At 54.7% G+C, this 22,075-nt stretch overlaps 1 protein-coding gene across 2 annotated transcripts in view; it reads left to right on the forward strand.

Moving 5' to 3' along the window:
• Positions 1-22,075, forward strand: part of ELL (elongation factor for RNA polymerase II) — a 70,524-nt gene that overhangs the window by 10,809 nt on the left and 37,640 nt on the right. The window contains exon 1 of one of the 2 annotated variants that reach the window (XM_032267832.1): positions 17,651-18,612. The exons of the other annotated variant lie outside the window; for it this stretch is intronic. Coding sequence (XP_032123723.1) covers positions 18,520-18,612 — 93 coding nt within the window. The 5' untranslated portion in view covers positions 17,651-18,519. Of the gene's footprint in view, positions 1-17,650; positions 18,613-22,075 lie in introns of those variants that run through there. 2 annotated transcript variants of the gene reach the window in all.

The following is a 22,075-nucleotide window of genomic DNA, read 5'->3' on the forward strand; positions in this document are numbered from 1 at the left end:
CTGGTCTCAAACTCCTGACCTCGTGATCCACCTGCCTTGGCCTCCCAAAGTGCTAGGATTACAGGTGTGAGCCACTGCGCCTTGCCTGCTATTGGGGTTTTATTATTTTTTTCTGAAATAAATACCTGGCTTCCTAGTTTTGGCTCACTGCAACCTCTGCCTCCCAGTCTCAAGCAGTCTTCTCACCTCAGCGTCCATCACAGACACCCACCATCACACCTGGTTATTTTTTGTATGTTTTTGCAAAGCTGGGGTTTCACCATGTTGCCCAGGCTGGTCTCGAACTTCTGAGCTCAAGCGATCTGCCTGCCTTGGCCTCCCAAAGTGCTGGGATTACAGGTGTGAGCCACCACAACTAGCCTGTTTCTTTATTTTTCTTTATTTTTGAGACAGAGCCTTCTGCTCTGTTGCCCAGACTAGAGTGCAATCATGGCTCCCTGCAGCCTCACTGTCCTGGGATCAAGCGATCCTTCCACCTCAGCCTCCTCAGTAGATGGGACTGCAGGCACATGCTACCACACTCAACTATTTTTTCTTTTCTTTTTTTTTTTTTTTGTTGTAGAGACAGGGCCTCTCTATGTTGCCTAGCCTGGCCTCGAACTCCTCGGCTCAAGCAGTCCTCCCACCTCAGCCTCCCAAAGTGCTGGGATTACAAGCTTGAGCCACTGTGCCTGGCCGGCCTCATGGTTTCTTTAGCAGTCTTCCCACTGGAAAGCCCACAGCACTTTCGAGGGAGGTGGGCCCCCTGTACTTTCACCTTCTCCATCAGGCCATCTCCAGTGGTGAGGCGGGCAGTGGGCAGGGGCCAGACTAATGTCCTGCAGTGTGGGTGGACCACTTCATGCTCATCTATTCCCTCTGGCCATGGGCACTCAGGTCGCTTCCACTTTTGTTTTGTGTGTGTGTGTGTGTGTGTGTGTGTGTGTGTGTGTGAGAGAGAGAGAGAGAGAGAGAGAGAGAGACAGAGTCTCTTTCTGTGGCCCCAGGCTGGAGTGCAATGGCGTGATCTCAGCTCACTGTAACCTCTGCCTCCCAGGTTCAAGTGATTCTCCTGCCTCAGCCTCCCGAATAGCGGGGATTACAGGCAAGCCTGCCGCTGTGCCTGGCTAATTTTTGTATTTTTGGTAGAGACAGGATTTCACCATGTTGGCCAGGCTGGTTTCGAACTCCTGACCTCAGGTGATCTGCCCGCCTTGGCCTCCCAAAGTGCTGGGGTTACAGGCTTGTGCCACCGCACCTGGCCTCTATGTTTAATTTTTGAGGATTTACCAGATTGTTCTCCACAGCAGCTGCAGCATTTTACATTCCCACCAACAGTGCACAAGGGTTGTTTGTGGTTTCGCCACATCCTTGCCCCCACTGGTTATTTTTTGATGGTAGCCATATTAATGGGTGCGGGGTGGTCTCAGAGTCATTTAAATACCCTCAGGTGTGTGACTGTCCTGTGAAAGGTAGGGTCTGCAGAGCCTCTGATGCCCCTGGATGGACCCAGGAATCACCTGGTTGCAGGTGACAGAGGAAGGTCTTGAGCAGGGTCACCTGGGCCCAGGTGAGAGAAAGGGACAGGGAGAGCCCAGTGTGGCTCTGCAGTGAAAGAAGCCGGGGCTGAGTGGAGATGACAGTGGCTCCACACCCAGTGCTTCTCCAAAGCCAGTGTGTGGTTGCCTGGCCTGTTGGGATGTGCGTTTCTGTTTTTTTTTTTTATTTTTTATTTTTTTTAAATGGATCCTTGCTGTGTCACCCAGGCTAGAGTACAGTGGTGCGATCTTGGCTCACTGCAACCTCTGCCTTCCAGGTTCAAGCAATTCTCATGCTTCAGTCTCCCAAGTAGCTGAGATTACAGGTGTGTGCCACAATGCCCAGCTAAGTTTTTTGTATTTTCAGTAGAGACGGGGTTTCACCATGTTGGCTAGGTTGGCCTTGAACTCCTGGCCTCAAGTGATCTACCCACCTGGGCCTCCCACAGTGCTGGGATTACAGGCATGGGCCACCGTACCTGGCTGGGACATGGGTTTCTGTAAACAGTGAGGGTTAGGAAGGGCCTTGGGTGAGACTGGCCAGGGCAGTTGAGCTTCTCAGTGGCAGGACATCTGAGCCCTGCGGGTACTGAGGCTTCGGGGCCTTTCCTGGGCAAAGAGCTTAGATGGGTGCAGAATCTCTACTTTTAGCCCTTGGTGTCCCTTTTAGATTAAGAGGTAGCTGTTGTGGAAAATGAACTTTCTTCCAGGTAAGAAGTGGCCTGGAGGCTCTGCAGGTCAGATGCAGCCCACTGGGGGGTGCTGGCTGGGTGGGGGTCTAGCTCCTGCCCTTAGCTTGGCCCTGAGGCATTTGCTGAAGGTGGATAGGAAGGAAGAGGAGGAGCAGAATTTTCTTAGGATCCTGTGGGCAGGTGCAGTCCACCTAATTCCAGGAGGAGCCCAGGCCTCCAGGTGTGGAGGGGAGCATGTGCGTGTGTGCGTGCATGCGCGTACACGTGCATGTGCATGCATTGGCCCCCGTATCTCCATCTGGTCGGGCCCCTCCATCCAGGGTAGGCTGATTGGAGGGGCCTGTGGGCCAAGGGGCCCAGTTAGGGCAGCCACCCTGTCACGTTACCCTTCCTTCAGGAGGGTCACACCCTCAAGAACCCAAAGGGCTTGGGGTGGCCTCATCTTCACAGGCCTGAGTGGGGTAAACTGGGTTGGGAAGTTCCTTTTTCCTTTCCTCCTTTTAAAAAACAGTGACTTTTGGGGGAACATTCAGCTTCCTGCTATGGATCTTGTAGTCTCCTACATCTGGAGGGAGTGGCCTGAGGGTCTCAGTGGGGCACTGTGATGATAAGGATGCCCGCTTAATTGCATCAGGGCAGCCTGGTTCACAGGACCTCCAACCTGGCTGCTGTGGGGAAGGGCCCTGGTGGGTGCCTCCTGCTCATAGCTTCTCTGAAATGTTACTCCTGAGATCCTGAGAGGAACCTGGGCTGCGTCCACCTCATGTTTGCTGTATTTCCCCATGGAATTAGTGGTAGAGGTGATTCACAGGGCCTCTTTTTGTGTCCTCAAGGATACTGAGGCCTATAGGTTCTACCTAGGGTCACTGCCATGGTTGCCTATCCCCACAACCAAGCCTTCTGGTATGTTTGCTGCCTTGTTGGGACACAGACAGAGTGGGCTGTGGTGTGATCTTTTTCAGCAGCAACCTTAGAGACTGCAGCGTGTTGGTAAACTGAGGCCAAAGGGCCAGGTCTGGCCCGACACCTGTCTTTGTAAATAAAGTTTTATTGGGACGCAGCTGCCTACTTGCTTACCTGTCATTTTTTTTTTTTTTAAATCGGGTTACTCAGCCCTGAAACTTACCTGCCATTTATGGCTGCTCTTGCCCTGTGATGGCAGCCAGGGCTGCAGCTATCTAACTCGCAAAGCCTGAAATACTGACCCTGGCCCTTTGTGGAAGAAGCTTGTTGGCCGCTGGTCTAGGGTGTGGCAGGAAGACTTGGTGTGTTAGTGGAGCCACTGTCCTGGGGCCAGGCTCAGGCCTGTGCAGTGCCAAGCAGTCCTGTGAAGCCTTGCTGTTGGCCAGGGCCAGTTGACACTTTAGAGAGTCCTTTTGTTCTGGACCCTTTACTTCACTTAATGGGACTTCTAGAAGATACAGGCTAACTTGAGGTCACACAGTTAGTGCAGATGGTGTCGAACCTTGAACCTGAGGGCATCCATTCTGGGACAGGCTACCCTCCTGGCTGCTGATTCCTGTTTTGTATTTTATTTTAATTTTTAGAGAAAGGTTCTTGCTGTGTTGCCCAGGCTGGAGTGGAGTGTGATCATAGCTCACTGCAGTCTCTAATTCCTGGCCTTAAGCGATCCTCCTGCCTTAGCCTCCCAAAGTGCTAGGATTACAGGTGTGAGCCACTGTGCCCAGCTGTGACTCCTATTTTGATTTCATGCAGACTCAAAATATTTCTCAGCCTACACGGGAGTTTCTGGGTTTTCCGGGAGTTTTTCTCAGGCATTGCATCAAGCCTGACAGTGGGAACCGGCCTCTTTATTTGTGACCCGTATGTGACCTTTGGAATTGAAAACAAAACAGTCATGCGCAGCCTGGATGGGAAGGGCTGGCGTGTGTGTCCCTTGTGGAGTTGGGAGCAGCTGCTGCATGGAGGCAGCCCCAGACTCCTGCATCCTCCTCATCTCTGGGGATGGAGTTGGAAGTCGGGGGTCGGGCATCTGCCTCCAGATGGGTACTGGGGTCTGCAGAACCTGTTTCTGAGGCTAGTTGGGCTCTGAATGCAGTCCCTGAGCCTCAGCTGCACGGTTGTGCAGCAGGGCTGGTGTCTCCTACACAGAAGGCTTGCACCCAGTGAGGGTTTGGCTGCCCCTGGGAGTGTTTCTCCAGTAGGAAGCAGGAGGGATGAAGTCCCTGCCCTCACATGGCCCGCTTTCTTGCAACAGGGAGGTGCACCATAAACCAGGAACAGCCAGATCATGGTGGCTTTAGACTGGCCTGGTGTGCAGAGGTGGTGGGCATGGGCAGGCAGGCGTTTCCCTCCACAGGAGCAAGCTCACCCCGGGCTGGGGAGGCCTGGAGACCCTTCCAGAACTTTTTTAGCTTGGGGCAAGTGCCATGTGCAGATTAGATTCTTTGTTAGATACCACTGGCCTGAAAGACTCAGAGGAGGATTTCCTGGGCAGTTCTCTGCCAAGGGACTGTGGGTCTGTGGCTGGGCTCTGGCAGCAGACTTGGCCTGTTTTCACTCCTTATCTGGGGATGTTATCTCTCCCTCTTCAGAGTTGGGTGTGACCCTTGAACTGCCGCAGGCCGGGCACAAACCATGCAGGGAGGTGTCTGAGGGCAGGGACCGGGTGCAGCTAGAAGAGTGTGTTCCTTCCTCTCCTGGTGGCACTATTTTTGGAGTTGGATGCTCATAGACGCCTGCTTGTTCCAGTGAAATGTGCTCAGCTCACACAAGATCTGGCAAGTGGGAGGGGACAGCCAGTGCTGGTGGCCTGTGTTCAGTTTATCTCCAGGCTGCCCTGGCTGTCTTACCTGTGCACAGGGTCTCACTGGTTGAGGGCCATGTGCCTGGAGCCACATGACTCCATGATGTGGAATCACTTCCATCTTGTGGCCAGTCCTTGTAGATAGGAGGTAGAGCTGTGTTGAGAAGGATTCTGAGGTGCTGTCTGGCCTAGAGTGTAGGATCAATGAGACAGGGTCCCTGGCCCTCTGATCATAGCATCTCTGGGAGGGCTCCCTCTAATCTCTAAGCTGAGAAAGGTAACGAGCTCCTAGGTGTGCAAGGCGAGGCTCACATGCTGTTGAGCAGAAGTCTCTTTTTGTTCTTTTTTTTCAGATGGCGTCTTGCTCTGTCACCTAACTGGAGTGCAATGGTGTGATCATAGCTCACTGCAGCCTTGGCCCCTGGGCTCAAGTGATCCTCCTACCTCAGCTTCCCAAATAGCTGAGACTATAGATATACCACCTCTGGCTAATTTTTTATTTATGTGGAGGCAGAGTCTCCCTGTGTTGCTCAGGCTGGTCTCAAACCCCTGGCCTCAAATGATCTCCCTGCCTTGGCCTTCCAGTGTGCTAGGATTACAGGTGTGAGCCATGGCACCCAGCTGAGCAGAAGTCTGGGCTGATGCTGCACCCCAAACACACAGGAGCTTCGGATCCCTTTCTCCTGGGTGAGAGGGTAACTTGCCACGGTCTGCTCTGAAGCAGCATGGCTGTCCCTCCACTGTGGGAGGCGGCTTAGGAGCAGGTGCCCCTGGAGGGTGGCCCAGGCAGGTCACTGGAGGGTGCGGGAGACAGGGCCCAGACCTGGGGCGGTGCCAGCAGGGCTGTCTCCACGTTGACTGTGCTGGGGCTGGTTCCAAGCCAGGCGGCAGACCCAGCTGTTGCCGGCGGTGTAACCTCCGTCCCAGGGGCAGCAGCCTGGGCACACATGGGCATCCAGGGCTTGGAGGGAGGCTGGGTCAGTGGGCCTAGGCACAGACCTTCTGGGTGTGAAACTGTTGTCCCAAGGGTAGCTGAGGGCCAGCATGGGGCCCAGGCTGCATCTTTCGCCTCACTTGGTGTTGACCACATGTGTGCTGGGTGGCATATGAGGAGGACACAGGGTGGGGGCACCTGAGGACACAGAGCAGGACACAGGGTGGGGGCACCTGACTGAACAGTGGTGCTACCCTCAGGGCCTCAGTTTCTCCCTCTGCAGCGTGAGGTCATCCTGGTGGTGGGAGGTCAGGTCAGTGCCTGCAGCCCCTCCTGCCATGCACATTCACTCTCCTTACTTTGCTTTCCTGTCTGTGGGGTGTTCGGGGGTTCAGGGAGCTGTGTCCCAAAGCAGCTTGGAGGGTGTCAAGCACACATTGCTCCCTTTCCTGGCCCAGCCGTTTCCCATCACAGAAACCCCAGTGCTCTGCCAGGGTAGCTCATAGTGAGGAGTCGAGTTACCGAGGGCTCTTGAAGCACCAAAAAGTAAGAAACTGTGGATGAGATGTAGAGCGCGCGTGTGCGTGTGGCACAGGCACTGTGGCCCTGCCCAGTGCTTGGCACATCTGCCTTCCTGCCCGCCTGGGAAGTGGGATGAGTAATGGCAGCGGCTGGGGCTTACTGCTGGGTGCCCTCACCCATGGGAGGGTGTGACTGGCCACAGCATCCTTAGGCCAAAGAATTGCACAGAGAAGAACAGCAGAAGCTATCTTCAGTCCTACTACCAAGAGCCTAACTAGTGAGGGTTGCATTTGCTGTCGGGTGAGCTATGGCGGATGCGGAGGAAAGCACGCCAAGAAGGAGCGGGGAGAGGAGAGGACGAGAGAGGAGTGGGGGGCATGGGACAGCAGCTTGTGTTTTCCCAATGTCCCGGCATGGCACTGCTCTCTGGCACCCAGAAGTTGCCCATCCTTCTCAGCCCCTGAGGTTTGGCCATGATGGCAGGAGGGTGAGATGTTCTGAGCTGCTGCTCCCATAGCCCTGGCAGCCCAGAATAGTCAAGGCCTGGGTTGTCTCCACAAGGCAAGAGTTATTTCCTCTGCTGGAGCCGTGGACTGAGAGCTTCCTGTGTGCAGGCATCACACATCCCTGGGCCAGCTGGCTTCTCGGGTGCTCAGGGCTTCAGGGGCTGTGTGTTCCTCAGGGCCTGTCCACTGGACAGGTGGTGGCAGGGCTCCGTGGTGAGTGTCCCAGAGCAGACGGGTTCTGGGATACGTAGTGTTTCTCATGACAGCCCATGGGGTGTGTTGGTCGGGGGAGACACAGCTCATGCGCCAGTGTCACCACCAGGCCTTGGCGGGGATGCAGCCGCGAGAGTTCTGTTTGTTTAAAGTCGCACCTTGAGTTTTCCACTGTGACTTATTAACCCATTGATCCATCCTGTGGGGGGTATCAGGTTCTCTTGAGGCCTGACAGGTGGGTCTGACCTCTGCTGACTAATGACAGAGAGCATCATTGCTCTGATGACCGGGCCCAGGCTGCAGGTTTTGGAGCCCATAGCCACTTCCCCTTCCTCCCAGGCAGAGATGAACGTGACAGGGATCACATGTACACTGCAGTTTCAGATGGGAGTTGAGGAATGCTGAGCTCTGTAGAAAACGGGAAATTTAGCAAAGCGAACCACACGTCATAGATTTCAGTCAGGATGCGTCTTGAGATGTGGGTGATCGCGAGAGTCACAAGATTGCACTGAAGAAACAGCAGGAGTGGCCTCTGTGCGTCAGTGAGCACACCCTCGGGTAGATGGCTAACAGATGCCCTTTGCCCACCTCCCCTCCTCCTCAACCTCACCCCTCCAGCCTCTCTGTGCCATCCCTGGCCTCTTGGCACAAGAAACCGAGGAGGCCAAAATGAAGTGATGTGTGCTTGGCAGGGGTGCCAGCACAGGTGACCCCTGCACCCACCGTGACTGCCTGCAGGTCCTCTGCATGATACAGCCACCAGGCAAGGCCTCTCTGGATGCAGAGGAGTCAGGGCTGCAGTGAACCGCTTGGATCAGGTTGGGGGATGTGAGCAAGCAGGGTGTCCAGGGTGGGGTCAGACCTAGTGGCTGGCCAGAGTGTGTGTCCTTAACGTTGGCCAGGTAGCAGCCAGGCCTTCAGGTGTGACTGCTAGTTAGCCAGATGTGTTCTGAACAGGAGTGAAGAGTGACAGTCCTGTGGGCCCTCAGCCAGCCTGCAGCTGGGAAGGCTCCCTGAGGGGGGAAGCTCGGCAGGACCCAAGGAAGGGTGGTGCTTCTGGGCCCTGGGCAGGTGCCTTGGAACGGCCCACTCTCCACTCCTGGCAGTGCCAGGCGGTCAGGGTGATAGGTCCCATCCCTTCCCACCCCTGTTCAGATGTCTCCTCATGGCCCCTGCGTGCCCAGCAGCCGTGCCTCTTTGTATCCCCTAAGCTCTGAGTGTCTGGGGCCACATCAGCTTGCTTGGTGACCTGTTACTAGAGGAACTTGTAATGGGGCTGGGTGAGGAGGGACGTGTGTCCCGCAGCATCCTGTTTTGTCTGTTTTGTCACCTCCGAGGGCCTGTGTCCTGCCCTGGATTCCCAGTATGGGCAGCTCAGCTCCTCAGAACCTGGCCAGGTGTACCCCCCTTGCTGGGGCTCCCTTGCTCGCACGAGTCTGCTTTTCTCCTTTGCTGTTCTCCAGCTTTGCCAGATACCTTTTCCAAAAATAAGACAGAAAAACTCTGTCACCTCCTTTTCATCCCAGTTATCACCCCAGGGTGGGGTGCTCCCTCCCAGAGTGCCATAAAGACACCTGTGTCCCTGACTGCTATGTGGACTGTGCCACTGGACACCCTCCAGACCGTGGATGCTCACAGGGATGCCCCTGCACTGGGTGCCAGCCTGGCATGGCGCTGATTCTCTTTTCGTTTTAAGCCGGCTTCCTGTTATACCACATTAAACTAGCTGTAAAGTGCCACTTGATAAAATAAGCGGGTGATCGGGAGCCACTCTGGCAGGGTCCAGGAACTCTACAGGGCAGTGCCCCCCAGCCCTGCACCTGCATGTGGTGGGTGTGCAGCAGCTGGTAGTGCTGAGCTGCCTGTCTGGAGCACTGGCCTGTCCTGTCAGTAACTGAAGCTCTGCCACGCATTGGCACACCTGACCCGGTGGCCCTTGGTGTTTCCCCAGGCAGGGGCTTCTGGATTCTGCATTGATCGCCCAAAATGTCTTCCATAAGTTGGCTCAGAAGCAAAAACAGGAAGGTCATTGGGTTTCTTTGCAGAATGCTAACCCATGCTGCCACCTCCTGTTCCTACTCCTCCTCCTGGCATCTGCAGCATGACAAGTGGCAGGTATCTGGTGTCCGTCATCATCGGGCCCTCCCTCTCGTCTAAACACCATCTCTTCCTCCTCGGCTTCTTCAGTTGTATTCCACAGATGTTCCCACGGACCACCCTAGGGTGGTCATGTCTCTCCCTTGCTGTCCTGGAAGCCTTCATTCAGCTCTGGGTGCTGGGCTGGGGGTGTGCATCCTCAATGGGATATCTGGCTGTGGTGGTGGGAACCTTCTGGGTGCTCCTGCCCGTGGAGCTGTGGGGCCCTGTGCAGCTTAGTGCAGAGCATCAGAGCATCTTCTACTTGCTGTAAGCCCCTTGTCCCCATGGCAGGTGCTACTCATGCCTCTGTGGGACGCACTCCAGCAGCCTCTGGGGGGCTCTCTGGGGGTGACACCTGGTTCCAGATTGTATGTCTCCTGAGCCCAAATTACCCTCATAAGGCTCCAGAACCTGCTGGCCAGGCCCCAGTGTTTCCTCTTCTTCGTCTTGACTCTGCTCAGGGCCTTCCTTTGGAAAGGGCTGCCCTGGTCACTGGTGCCCATGTTGCCTCCCCTGCTCCTGCCCACCTTGAGATCCATAGCTGGAGGCCGAGGATGTGGGGATGCTCCCCCAGGATGGACCATTTGTGGGAGAGTCTGAATTTGCCCAGATTGGTGGTTTCAGCTTTCTTTTGCTTTTATATGGTGCCACTACCTCTTAGGCCCCAGCCAGGTGCGTCAGATGGACCAGTGGGAAGTGCCTGGGATTGGGCAGATCCTGTCTCAGTGAATCCTGGCTGTCCTTGTGTACTCCCCTGAGTAGCTGGCCCCTGGCTTGGCCCCCGCCTCATCCACCTGGCTCTGAAGCTGGCTGTGCTGTGGGCCAGTGTCTTGCTCCCTCCTCCCAGTGGCCCCTCACTCTGAGGCCCAGGCTGGCCTGGAAGTGCTCCCTCTAGGTGTGAGGCAGGTTGGAGGGTCCACCTCATTGTCAGAGGCATGGGCCCCTCCTGGCCGACAGTGGGCCCATCCCAGGACCTTTCCCATGTCCTCTCGCTCCGCAGAGTTTTTGATTCCTCTTAATTGGGCGTTGGTGCTGGACACACACAGTATCTCGCTTTCATCCGGGTCTTCCTGGTGGCTTCTCGGGGGTTTTGCCCACTTGCGTTTCTCTCTGTGGTCCATTCTGTGCTCACCACTGTTTCTCGTTGGGTGATTTGGCATGGAGTGGGGTTCGCTATGGTACAGGTAAGCTGCGCAGCCCCCTGGAGGTGTGTTGCTTGCCTGCTGGCACAGCTGGTGAGGACAATGTCGTGGCCTGCTTGTTCTTCTCCTAGGTGTGCGCCCCCACACTCGGGATGGGACGGCATTGCCTCTTGGCTGTCAGTTTTGGCCCAAGTTCAGTGGTTGGAGGTGGGCCTGCCTTCCCTGCAGGTTCTGCTCTGTGGAGTCACATGTTGAATTTGGCAAGCAGCCGCTATGTTTTCACTTTACTGAGTGTGGTCTGTGTGCCAAACTGGCTGGTAGTTTTTGAAGCACTCAAACCGTATTAGGCTGTTTTTGAGAGTCTTGGGTATGCTTCAGTGTACCTTAGTGACGTGTTAAAAGGCTAAAACAGTGTTTTTGAGTTGAAAAGTAGTAAGCTTTGTATGGCCCCTGAAAGTTCCCAGAGCTGTTTTACATGCGTGGTATATTCCAACCTGAGACCATCCTCTGCCATGCTACCCCGGGGCCTGGTACAGGTAGGGCTCACCAAGAGGTTGCAGGGCACTTGCGCCAATCTCCCCAGGGGCCCCAACACACCCCTCCATCAGCCCCAACACACAGCTGCTTCCTTGAAGGAAGCTCCCAGTTCCCATCTCTCCTTTTGTGAGAGTGGAATCTCTGGGCAGGAAGCTGCGCCAGGTCCTGCCTGGAGAAAATTGGATGTTGTGTGCAAGATTTCAAATGTCATAAGCAGCCAGTTGATGGAGCAGCTGTGAAGATGGTGTGACAAGTGGTTCTCTTGAAGAGCACTTGGTGCAGCCTAGCGGGGTTCATTTACAAACCTAGGATGTACACAGGAAGCCTTATGGTCACACCTGACCCAGGAGTGAGGAAGGCAGGAACAGGAGCATGGCTGGTGGTCTCATGGTTTTTTTTTTTTTTTTATTGAGACGGAGTATCGCTCTGTCACCCAGGCTGGAATGCAGTGGTGCAATCTCGGCTCACTGCAGCAGCCTCTGCCTCCCGGGTTCAAGTGATTCTCCTGCCTCAGCCTCCCGAGTAGCTGGGATTACAGGCACCTGCCATCACATCTGGCTAATGTTTGTATTTTTAGTAGAGACGGGTTTCACCATGTTGGTCAGGATGGTCTCGATCTCTTAACCTCGTGATTTGCCCGCTTCGACCTCCCAAAGTGCTGGGATAACAGACGTGAGCCACCGTGCCAAGAAACTTGTAGATTAGAAGCAGCAGATGAGAAGGCAGCTCAGTGCAGTGTGCCATTGCCCACTGGCTCCTCGTGAGGTTGCCTCCAAGTCAGGCAATGACATCGGAGATGAATGGTGGCCTGGAGTGTCATACTGATAGTAAATGTGAAGCTGGTGCCTGCTGTGTCGGCCCAGAAGAGTATTTTTACTCCCAAGAAATATGCTGCATTTAGGGGCACAGTCTGGCAAAGTCTCCAGCCGGCTCTCAAATGGTTCAAGAAGCAGGTGTGTGCTGTACCTAAGTGTGTGAGTAATAGGGGTGCGGGGCAGGTGAGGGAAACTTAACAGAATATGGCTGTTCTTTGTACTGTTCCTGCAGGTTTTCTCTAAGTTGAGATTTATATTGCATCCAGGAGAGAGAAGGCCATAGCAGGACTCTGCTGTCAGATGCACCCAGCTTGTAAGCAAGGCTGTGTCTCATCTGCCTGGCCAGCCCCACGTGCAGGTGGCTTGAGGCCTGAGGCACCAGCAGAGGCCCCACAGCATGGTCAGGGCCAGCTCTAAATCTCTGCCCAGTGCACATCTGTGCCCTGATTCTGTTATCCTAGGCCATTAGCCCCAGGGGTCAGCAGAAACAGGAGGGACTGGCTTCTCCTGGAACTTACCTTTAGGTGGGAAGAGACCAACCTTGCCCCCCAATCAGTGAGATGCCCACAGCCAGGGGCCGGGACCCCAGTGAGCCCTCACATTCAGAAAGCCTCTCTGATGAGGCTTTGGGGGAGTCATTGGCTGGGTGGATCCCAGGAGGATCTAGACTGCAGCAGGCATGGGGTCACACAGCACTGAGTGTGAGTACCATGAAGGGGCCAGTGTGGGCTGCTGGGGCTGCAGGGCCAAGCCTTCCGGCCGTATCAGGCACCTGAGGTGTGCAGGGCGTGATCCGACGGATACTTGGGTAAGATTCCCCTGTGAGGAGGCTAGAGAAGGTGCCAGAGCTGGCTGGGAAGAAGCTTGGGGCTTGGATGGCAGCAGCCAAGAACCTGGGGCTCATGAGGTCCCAGTGGGAGTGAGTGGTGGTTGAGGGAGCCACGGGCTAACATGAGGGGGATTGGAGCAGCTGCGGGCAGCCAGCCCGAGGTCTGAGTCAAGGTCTGCTAGGGCCTGCACGGCTTTCTCTAACCTGTTTGCAGCGGGGTGGTTGTCTGACCTGGCTGAACTTCAGCATTTTCCTGAAACTTCTGGAATTGTGCTAGAGTGCCCCTCGCTTACATCTGCACCCTGTCCTGACCTAGATCTGCAGCGCGTTTGGCAGAGCTCCAGCTGCCTTCTGGCGTGTGTCAGCTTCCAGGCAAATACCTGATCCTTGTCACCTTGAGCTGAAATCGGGTGCTCTTACTTGAAGGCAGGTGACAAAATGTTCTGTAAAAAAGACAGCTGAGATTTCAGACTCCGGTTCCCTCGGGTTGTCAGGCAAGGCTCCTCCACACCCCTTGCAGGCGGGATGACGAAAGTGGGTCTGCAGATGCAGGGATCCATGCCTGCACAGCTTCAGTACAGGACGGGGGTCAGCTTGTTGGGGACCATGCCTGTGAAGAGGTCGATCCCATCAATGTGGAAAGAGAAAAGACACACCCTGACATAGCAGGGGGCCACTGCCTCGTCATTTTGGGAGAGTCTTGTGTTTCAGCCCAAGCTCTGCCACTTACTGAGCTGGTGGCCTTAAGTAAGGCACCTGGCTTCCCTGAACCTCTGTCTTTTTCTTGAAGTTGGTCCTCAAGATGCACACTCTGTCCATAGAAGGTCCCTGCAATCAGGCTTTTGAGGGTGTGTAGGCGCTGAGCACCTGGCAGAGCATGTCCTGTTCCAGCCTCCACCCCGTGGATGCTGGGAGCATGCAGCTCTGCCCCAGAGCCCTGGATCCTGAGCCCCAGCCTCCTGGGTACTCTGAGTTCTGGGGACTTGCCCTGGGCCAGCCCTAGCCAGCACGTGCCCCACTGGTCACAGGCTGCCTCTGCAGCTCCCATCCAGCTTGGCAGTGCCACACACTTCCTGCTGTGTGGTCTCCTCTGGGCTCCGTGGGCACTGTACTCTGGGTTCTGTGCTGCTGGTAGGGAGGAGTCCAGTTAGGTGACATTTCTTGTCAGGCTGTTTGAGTACAGGCATCTTTCTGGGAAGAAGTCAGTTGGTGGATCTTGGTGTGCGCTTACCCACGACCTAACCCAATAACAGGGCGGATCCTTTTGTGAGATAAGACCCAGGTGCCAGGTGCCCTCAGGCATGTTTCTCAGGATGGGCCCACCATTTGAGGATGCCCACACCACACCGCACTGCACTGCTGAGGCTATTACTAGGTAGGACCACAGTGGACGCTCACCGGTGAGCTTTGTGGCCAGAGTGGGGCAGGGCCCCTCCCGGGGTAGGTTGGATTCTGGTGGCTGTGACCATGGCTGGATGGGGCAGAGCTGGCCCTGCCAGCTGGGTTCTGAGCACAGCTCCTGAGTGTTCAGAGTCTGAAAGTACAGATTGTACCTGGAAGGCTCTTCTTTGTTTTTCTGGGTAATAGAAGATCTTGTTGTTCCAAAGATAAGCACCTGGGCCTGTGAGAAGCCATGTGCTCAATTTTCAGGAGGATGAGGATCTGAAGGGACCGATTCCTTCTCTCAGGAGGAACAACTTGGCGCTGTTGGTGATGAACCTGAGCATCAGGCAGCTGCACGGGTCTTCACCCCAGAGATGTTCGTTAGTGGAAGATGCAGGCAGTGCTTATCTGGTCTGGGGCCTCCCTGAGGGGCCAGTGCACCCTGGCTGTGGCCGCATCAGGTTCTCTCTCAAAAGTTAAAAGTGCACTAGTTTCATGCAGCTGCCCCTGTCAGACCCAGCAACGCGGAGGATTTTCCTGAGATAGCACAGCCTGGGATCTGAGCATATCCCAAGTGCTCAAGGTGGCGTATGGCCACGCTGAGGGCCTGTCCCCCAAGCCCGGCTGCTCCTCAAGCGAGAAGGAAGACTGCCGCCCGGCTCTCGTGGCGCCTCTTTGATGCTCACCTCAGGACACTCTGTCCTCATGGGGCCGGCCTGTTTGAGGGGTGACCTGGCTCTCTGGGGTGGTTGGCTTGTTCAGACATTCCTAGAAGCCTCTGGGATGTCTCTGGAGCCCTTGGTGGGTTTTTGTGGGGAATGTTAAGCCGTGTGGGCATTGGCTGAGAAGCAGTTACTCCTTTCTCAGGGGGCCTCCTTGTGGGTAGCGGGTCTGAATGGCAGGGTCTATCCGCACAGGGCCTTCATGTTCCTGAGTGATTAGGATTTGCTCCCCATGTGGTGGTGGAAGCATCAGAGGTATCAGCATGGCCTATAACTGGTGGTGGAGGCCAGCATCTTGGCAGCATCTTTGGTGGGCTTCAGAGACGCATGTGGGTGAGTTGGCAGGCAGGACCTGATGCCTACGTTTGTGGCCAGGAAGGTCACATGCCTGAGGCTCTGATGTGGCAGCTCCCAGGTTGCAGGTTCAAACTGTATGGGAAGAGGACCTAAGAGCACCCTTGGAGGGAGTACTGGCTGGGGGCCACAGATCATGCCTTGAAGGGTGCCAGATTCTCTCCTTAGCGTCTTTTATGTTTCTGTGATCTGTGCCCCTGTCTCCTGGGACAGAGGTTTGGGTGCTTTGCAGAGGGTGCAGTGGACAGATGATGAGACAGGACAGTGAGAGCCAACTCTGGTGCTGAGCTGTGAATCATACAGGCGGCTGACGGGACACAGGGGCCCCGAGAAAGGGCGTAGTTTCTGATTCAGAGACAGTCTCCTTTCTCAGAACCCCCTGGGTCTCTGAGGGCCTCAGGGGCAGCCTTGGTGAGTGTGGCTGACCACTGGAGGTGGGACAGCTGGTCCTTCTGGATCCTGAGCATGTGCCTCAGGAGCTTGGCAAGCTACCATCTCCTCCTGACCTGAGTCCTATCCATGGTGGACACTCCCAGGACCACACCCCCGCTCTGGGTCACAGTGCATGTCTTGGGTGGATCTGTTGTACCAGACTGTTAGAAACAGGGCTGGGCGGCCTGAGGACGAGGTGCTCAGCAGCTTCTCTCTTCCTGCCCCTGTTGAGCCAGTGTCTGACACTGCCCTTGGAGCCCTGAGCTAAGCGTCACACAGAATCCCCTCCCCAGATTCCTTCCCAGGTCACAGGGCTCCCACCCCAGGTGTAGCCCCTCTGCAGAGGAGGTAGCCTGGGGGTGTTTGTGCTGTGGGGCTTGTTGCTTCCTGCCAGAGTCAGCTGGGGGCAGACATGCTTTCAGGGAGAAATAGTGACTGAGGGGCTTTGAAGTGCATCGAGGAGAGTGCCTTACTGTTTCCATCCCCATGGCTTTCCCAGTGACTGTGAATGTGGCACGAATTTGGGCAAGGGACACCCTCCACCTCCCTCAACCACCAGGCCTCATGGAGTACCCTGGGCTGGGCCTGAATCTTGCCTCTAAGATGAGCCTTCCCTGGGTTGGGGGTCAGTCCTGGTGTCCTTGGTCTCCCTGGCCCTGGGAGGAGATGGACTCCTGTAGTGGAGTGTTAGCCGTTTTCAGGGGAGAGGCGGAGGCAGCTGGAGAGCATGGGTGTGCTGGGGCTCGGCAGAAGAGGCCAGTCTGCTCTGTGGTGAGGCTGAGGACAGGCAGCCTTGGGAGCGTAGCAGAGAGGTAGCACTCTAACAGCAGTTGGCTTGGAGGGCCCAAAAGTGAGGTGGACTGAGAGACTGATGGGTGGAGGGCACACCCATGGCCTTGTCTGCAGGAGAGTTGAGATGGAGGCCTGGAGGGGCCTCCTGGGCTCCAGATAGTCCCATGGAGGGGAGTGGGGTAAGAGGCCTCCTAGCTGCCCAAGCAGAAAGCACAGTGGCAAGACAGAGCTGCATTCTCAGGGACCCAACCCCCACGGAGGCCTGGCCTGGGCTTTGACAAGGGGATGGCCCATGGCAGGCCCTAGAACTTTCTCATTCACCTTGAAAATGTCAGGAACCCAGGGCTAGGAGAGGCCCATGCTGTGCCTCGTAGGACCCCGGTGACCTAGGTTAGTCCCCTAGCTTCTTCCATTGTCAGATGCGATCAGATCATGGTCACTGCTGTCTGGAGGAGAGCAGGAGTGGTCTGGTGCCGCAGACGTTGGGCAGAGGCCAGGTTTGCTGAGAGGGCCGCTTCTTGAAGACCTTGCGTTTTAAGTGTCTAGGTGCAGAGCTGAGTTCAGTACCTGTTTTTGGTGAGTTTTAGTGAGTGATTAAAAAGAAAAACCCCACCAAACACTTGTACTCTTCTTGAGGAGCGCACGGCTAAAGTTGTGAAGCCTCCTGTGCTTCCTTGTCCCCCACCCTTTTTTTTGAGACAGCGTCTCATTCTGTCACCCAAGCTGGAGTGCAGTGGCATGATCTCGGCTCGCTGCAACCTCTGCTGCCCAGGTTCAAATGATTCTTCTGCCTTAGCCTCCAGAGTTGCTGGGATTGCAAGGGCATGCTACCGCGCCCGGCCAATTTTTATATTTTTAGTAGAGACGGCGTTTCACTACGTTGGCCAGGCTGGTCTTGAACTCCTGACTTTGTGATCCCCCTGCCTCAGCCTCCCAAAGTGCTGGGATTACAGGCATGAGCCACCGAGTCCGATCTTGTTTTGTTTCGAAGACGGGATCTTGCTCTGTCAACCCTGCCGGAGTGCAGAGGTGGAGCCATGGCTCATTGCAGCCTCCATCACCCAGGCTTAGGTGATCCTCCTGGCTCAGCACCTGAGTACCTGGGACCACAGGTGTGTACTACCACACCTGGCTAAAAAAAAAAAAAAAAAAAAATTTTTTTTTTTTTTTTTTTTGAGACCGATTCTCATTCTGTTGCCCAGGCTGGAGTGCGTGATCTTAGCTCACTGCAACCTCCCCCTCCCAGGTTGAAGCGATTTTCCAGCCTCAACCTCCCAGGTAGCTGAGATTTCAGGTGCCCGCCACCACCCCTGGCTAAATTTTGTATTTCTGGTAGGGACTGGCTGGTCTCAAACTCCTAACTTCAAGTGATACACTTGCCTTGGCCTCCGAAAGTATTGGGATTATAGGCATGAACCACCATGGTGCCTGGCTGCCAAAGGGGATTCTGTGCCCATCACATTGGCACTTGCAGGTTTGCTCTGTTTCAGACACTGTGGAGTGTGCTGGAGGGGACAGAGGGGCCTGACACTGTGGTCCAGGTGCCCCTGGGGTGTGTGGCAGGTGCCCATGTATGATAGCTTCTTTTCCTGTTTGAAGAAAGGCAGATGCAAAAGGTGGAATAATGAAGGGGAAAGGCAAAGTTAAGGAAAGTGTTGACTAGAGGGCTTGGGCCAGGCGTGGGTGCATGGCTCTGAGATGTACTCTCCTGGAAGCAGGCCTGGGCCATGCCTGGAGCATGACCCATGGAGGTGCAGGCAGGGTGGGCAGGGCACGCAGGGCAGGCAGGGCACTCTTCCCTCCCTTGGAGGGAGACTTCTCTCTGACTGATGAAGCAGGGCACAGGAGCATAGAAGCACTATAACTTGAAGAATTGCATAGTAAATGTTGGTCGTATCCTGCTTCCCTGGGGTCATGTGAGTTTGGATAAATTGTGAAAGCCTCATGGGGACCCCAGAGCTCGGTTTTCCTGTGAGGTTGGGATGAGGTCTGCTGTGACCTCAGGCAGCCCTGCATTTTCCTCGGTTGTGACAACTGGAACCCAATCCTGTGCAGTTTAGGACGGGAGTGGGTTAGTGATGGTGGCTGGCTGTCCGTGGTACCACGAGTCCTCGCTTGTGATTTGGCTGTAATTTCTATGGACAGGCTGTGCTCAGGGAGTCCAAGCAGCTCCCCCACCCCCAACCATGACACAGGAATGGACAGACAGCTGAGAGGCCTCCCATGATGACAGAGGCTGCTTTCCGCTCACCTGCTGAGTGCCTTCTGGAAGAAGGACTTGGACGGTGTCCAAAAACCCTGCACTGCAACTGCCAGGTGGGTGGTGGCATCCGGGGACTATCCAGGGAGCATCTGTGGTCATGATCTGGAGTGCATGCAGATGAAGGAATCTAAGAGACCCTTCACTGGTGACGGTGGTGGCTGGGGGTGTACGCAGTAGTTACCCAGAGCTGCTTGTTTGGAAGGAGAGAGGGGAGTTGGTAAAGAATGGCAGTTTGGAGGATTTTCCTAAAATAGAGCTATTTAAAAAAAGATGGGAGTGTGATGGCTCACGCTTGGAATCCCAGCACTTTGAGAAGTTGAGGTGAGAGGATCACTTGAGCCCAGAAGTTTGAGACCAGCCTGGGCAACATAGGGAGACCCTCATCTCTACAAAAGAGTTAAAAAAAAAAATGTGGCCAGGCATGGTGGCACAGGCCTGTAGTCCCAGCTATTTGAGGTGAGGTTGGGAGGATTGCTTGATCCCAGGAGACTATGGCCACAGTGAGCCATGATCGTGCCACTGCCCCACTCCCTGGGCAACAGAGTGAGGCCCTGTCTCAAAAACAGAACAAAACAAAAAGATGGGAGGAACTAAGACACAAAATGAAGACCAACCCATAAAAGAAAAAATTCGAAAATTCTACTTCATCGAAATTAAGAACTTCTGTATTTTGAGAGATACTGTTAAGAGAATGGAAAGACAGGCGGGGCACAGTTGCTCACCCCTGTGATCCCAGCACTTTGGGAGGCCAAGACAGGCAGATAACTTGAGGTCAGGAGTTTAAGACCAGCCTGGCCAACATGGTGAAAACCTGTCTCTACTCAAAATACAAAACCTAGCTGGGCGTGGTGGCACACACCTGTAGAGTCCCAGCTACTTGGGAGGCTGAGGCAGGAGAATCACATGAACTCAGGAGGCAGAGGTTGCAGTGAGCCAAGATCGCACTACTGTACTCCAGCCTGGGCAACAGCTAGACTCCACCTCAAAAAGAAAAGAAAAAAAAAAGTGGAAAGACAAGCCATGGACTAGGAGAAAATAAAGAACCCTCAAAACTCAATGAGAAGATGACCCAGTTTTTTTTTTCTTTGGCTGGACTCGGTGGTTCACGCCTGTAATCTCAGCACTATGGGAGGCCGAGGTGGGTGGATCGCCTGAGGTCAAGAGTTTGAGACCAGCCTGGCCAACACGGCAAAAACCTGTCTCTACTAAAAATACAAAAATTAGCCAGGTGTGCTGGTGCCGTCTGTAATCCCAGCTAGTTGGGAGGCTGAGACAGGAGAATCGCTTGAACCCAGGAGGCAGAGGTTGTGGTGAGCCGAGATTGCACCACTGCAGTCCATCCTGGGCGGCAGAGCGAGGCTCCTCATCTCCATAAAGCAGAAAATGACCCAGTTTTTAAAAATGGGGTAAAGAGTTGGACAGCTTCACCACTAAAGCTAGAAGAATGGCACGTTAGCCTGTAAAAAGATGCTCAACGTGCCTAATCAGCAGGGAAACCCCAACACGAATGTCTGTGAGCTGTCACCACACCACATACCAACCAGGATGGCTGACATTTTAAAGACGCCGACAGTACTAAATGTTGACGTGGATGGGGAGCAACAGGAGCTGTCATCCATTGCTGGTGGCAGTACAAAACGGTACAGCCACTTTGGGAGCCAGCCTGGCAGTTTCATACTAAATTAAATGGACACCTACTCCGTGGCCCAGCAGTTAGGCTCCTGGGTGTTCACCAAGTGAAATGAAAACACGTTCATGCAAAAACCTGTCCGTGAGTGGTTATAGCTGCTTGATTCATTAATTCTCCAAACTGGAAACAACCTGTGTCCTTCATCCTGCAAGTGGTTGCACGGAAGGTGGCGTATTTATAGAGCAGGGCAGCACACAGGATGGCTCTCAAAGGCGTGATGCTGAGTAGGTGGCTGGCTGAATCATGGCCACGGCAGATTCCAGGAACCTGTGAGTGTAACCTTCTGCGGAAAAAGGGCCTTTGCCGTTGAGATTAAGTTGAGATGGGGAGGTTACCCTGCATTATCTGCATGGGCCCTGTTTGTCATCACAAGTGTCCTGGTAAGAGAGGGACAGATTTGATGCACACAGGAGAGGACTTGAAGGCCACATGACCCCAGGGATAGAGGTTAGGGTGATGGAGCCACAAGCTAGGGGGTGCCTGGATCCCCCAGCAGGTGAAGAGGCCAGGAAAGGTCCTCCTCCCCTAGAGCTCCCAAAAGGAGGGAGCCTGCTGACACTTGGATTTCAGACTTCTGGCCCCCAATCCGTGAGAGAGCCAATTTTGGTTGTTTTAAGCCACCAAAACATCGTCATTTGTTGCAAGGACCAAGGGAAACTCCTCTTGCATGATTCCATTGATAAGACTTTCTGGAAAGGCAAAACCGTAGGGGCAGAAAACAGATCCAAGATTGCTGGGGTTGTGGGGAGAGTCAGGCTCCGAGCAGGGATGTGGGAAACTGGGCAGAAGGCAAGGTGGCCTGCTCAGCATCCTCACCTGGGAAAAGCAAGCAAGGTGCTTGGAAGGTGTGGATGCCACAGTTTTGGGCAATCTACTCTTTTGTCTACAAGATTTCTGAAAACACCTTTCCCATAAACTTTCTGTGCACCTTTGTGAATGTAGATGGAAATACCTGTTGTGGGCTGGGCATAGTGGCTTCTCACCTATAATCCTGGCAGTTTGGGAGGCCAAGTCTGTTGAGTTGCGTGAACCCAGGAGTTCAAGTCCAGCCTGGACAATGTGACGAAACCCCATCTCTACGAAAATAGAAAAATTAGCCGGGGGTGGTGGTGTGCACCTGTGGTCCCAGCTACTCAGGAGCTGAGGCAGGAGGATAATCTGAGCCCAGAAGGTTGAGGCTGCAGTGAGCCGTGTTTGTACCGCTGTACTCCAGCCTGGGCGACAGAGTCAGAGTTTGTCTCCAAAAAGAAAGAAAGAAAGAAAAAAAAAACTTGCTGTGTCGGCTGCTGAATTACACTTGGCTTGTGGCCAGTTGGAGTCCCTTTCCTGCTCTTACAGGCCCACCCGGCCTGCTGAGTACATCACTGCCCTCCCAGGCTGGCAGAGGAGCTTCTGTGAGTCCTGGCCCCTCCCCTGCCCTGACCGTGGCTGCCTGGCTCCCTAGGCTTCAACCAGTGAGGGCCATGGTGTATTTGTTCAAGTTCCCCAGCTTGTCCCTGAGCCAGCCAAGCCCACTAGGCGGATCGTCCTTTGTTTTGCAGTTCACAGAGACAGCCCCACTCAGTCACTTTCTAAACTCTCCATGGCCTCAGTGTCCTGCTCCAGGCCTGCCAGGAAGCCTCAGGGAGGATTCCTGAATAGCCTTTCCCAATCATTTGTGTTTTACTGGAAAGGGGGGCCCATTGCGGGGAGGTCACTGGCAGGGCTCTTCCCGGGACTTCATGGCTTGGCAGGGTGACCCAGTTCTGTAAGATCAGGGCATGTGCGCTGACGCTGGTGCTTGGGAGAGTCAGCAAGATGGACTTGTGAAGAAGGAACAGATGCCT

Source organism: Sapajus apella, unplaced genomic scaffold, assembly GCF_009761245.1.
Source record: "Sapajus apella isolate SASKATOON/1434 unplaced genomic scaffold, GSC_monkey_1.0 scaffold173, whole genome shotgun sequence".
NCBI classification, from domain to species: domain Eukaryota; kingdom Metazoa; phylum Chordata; class Mammalia; order Primates; family Cebidae; genus Sapajus; species Sapajus apella.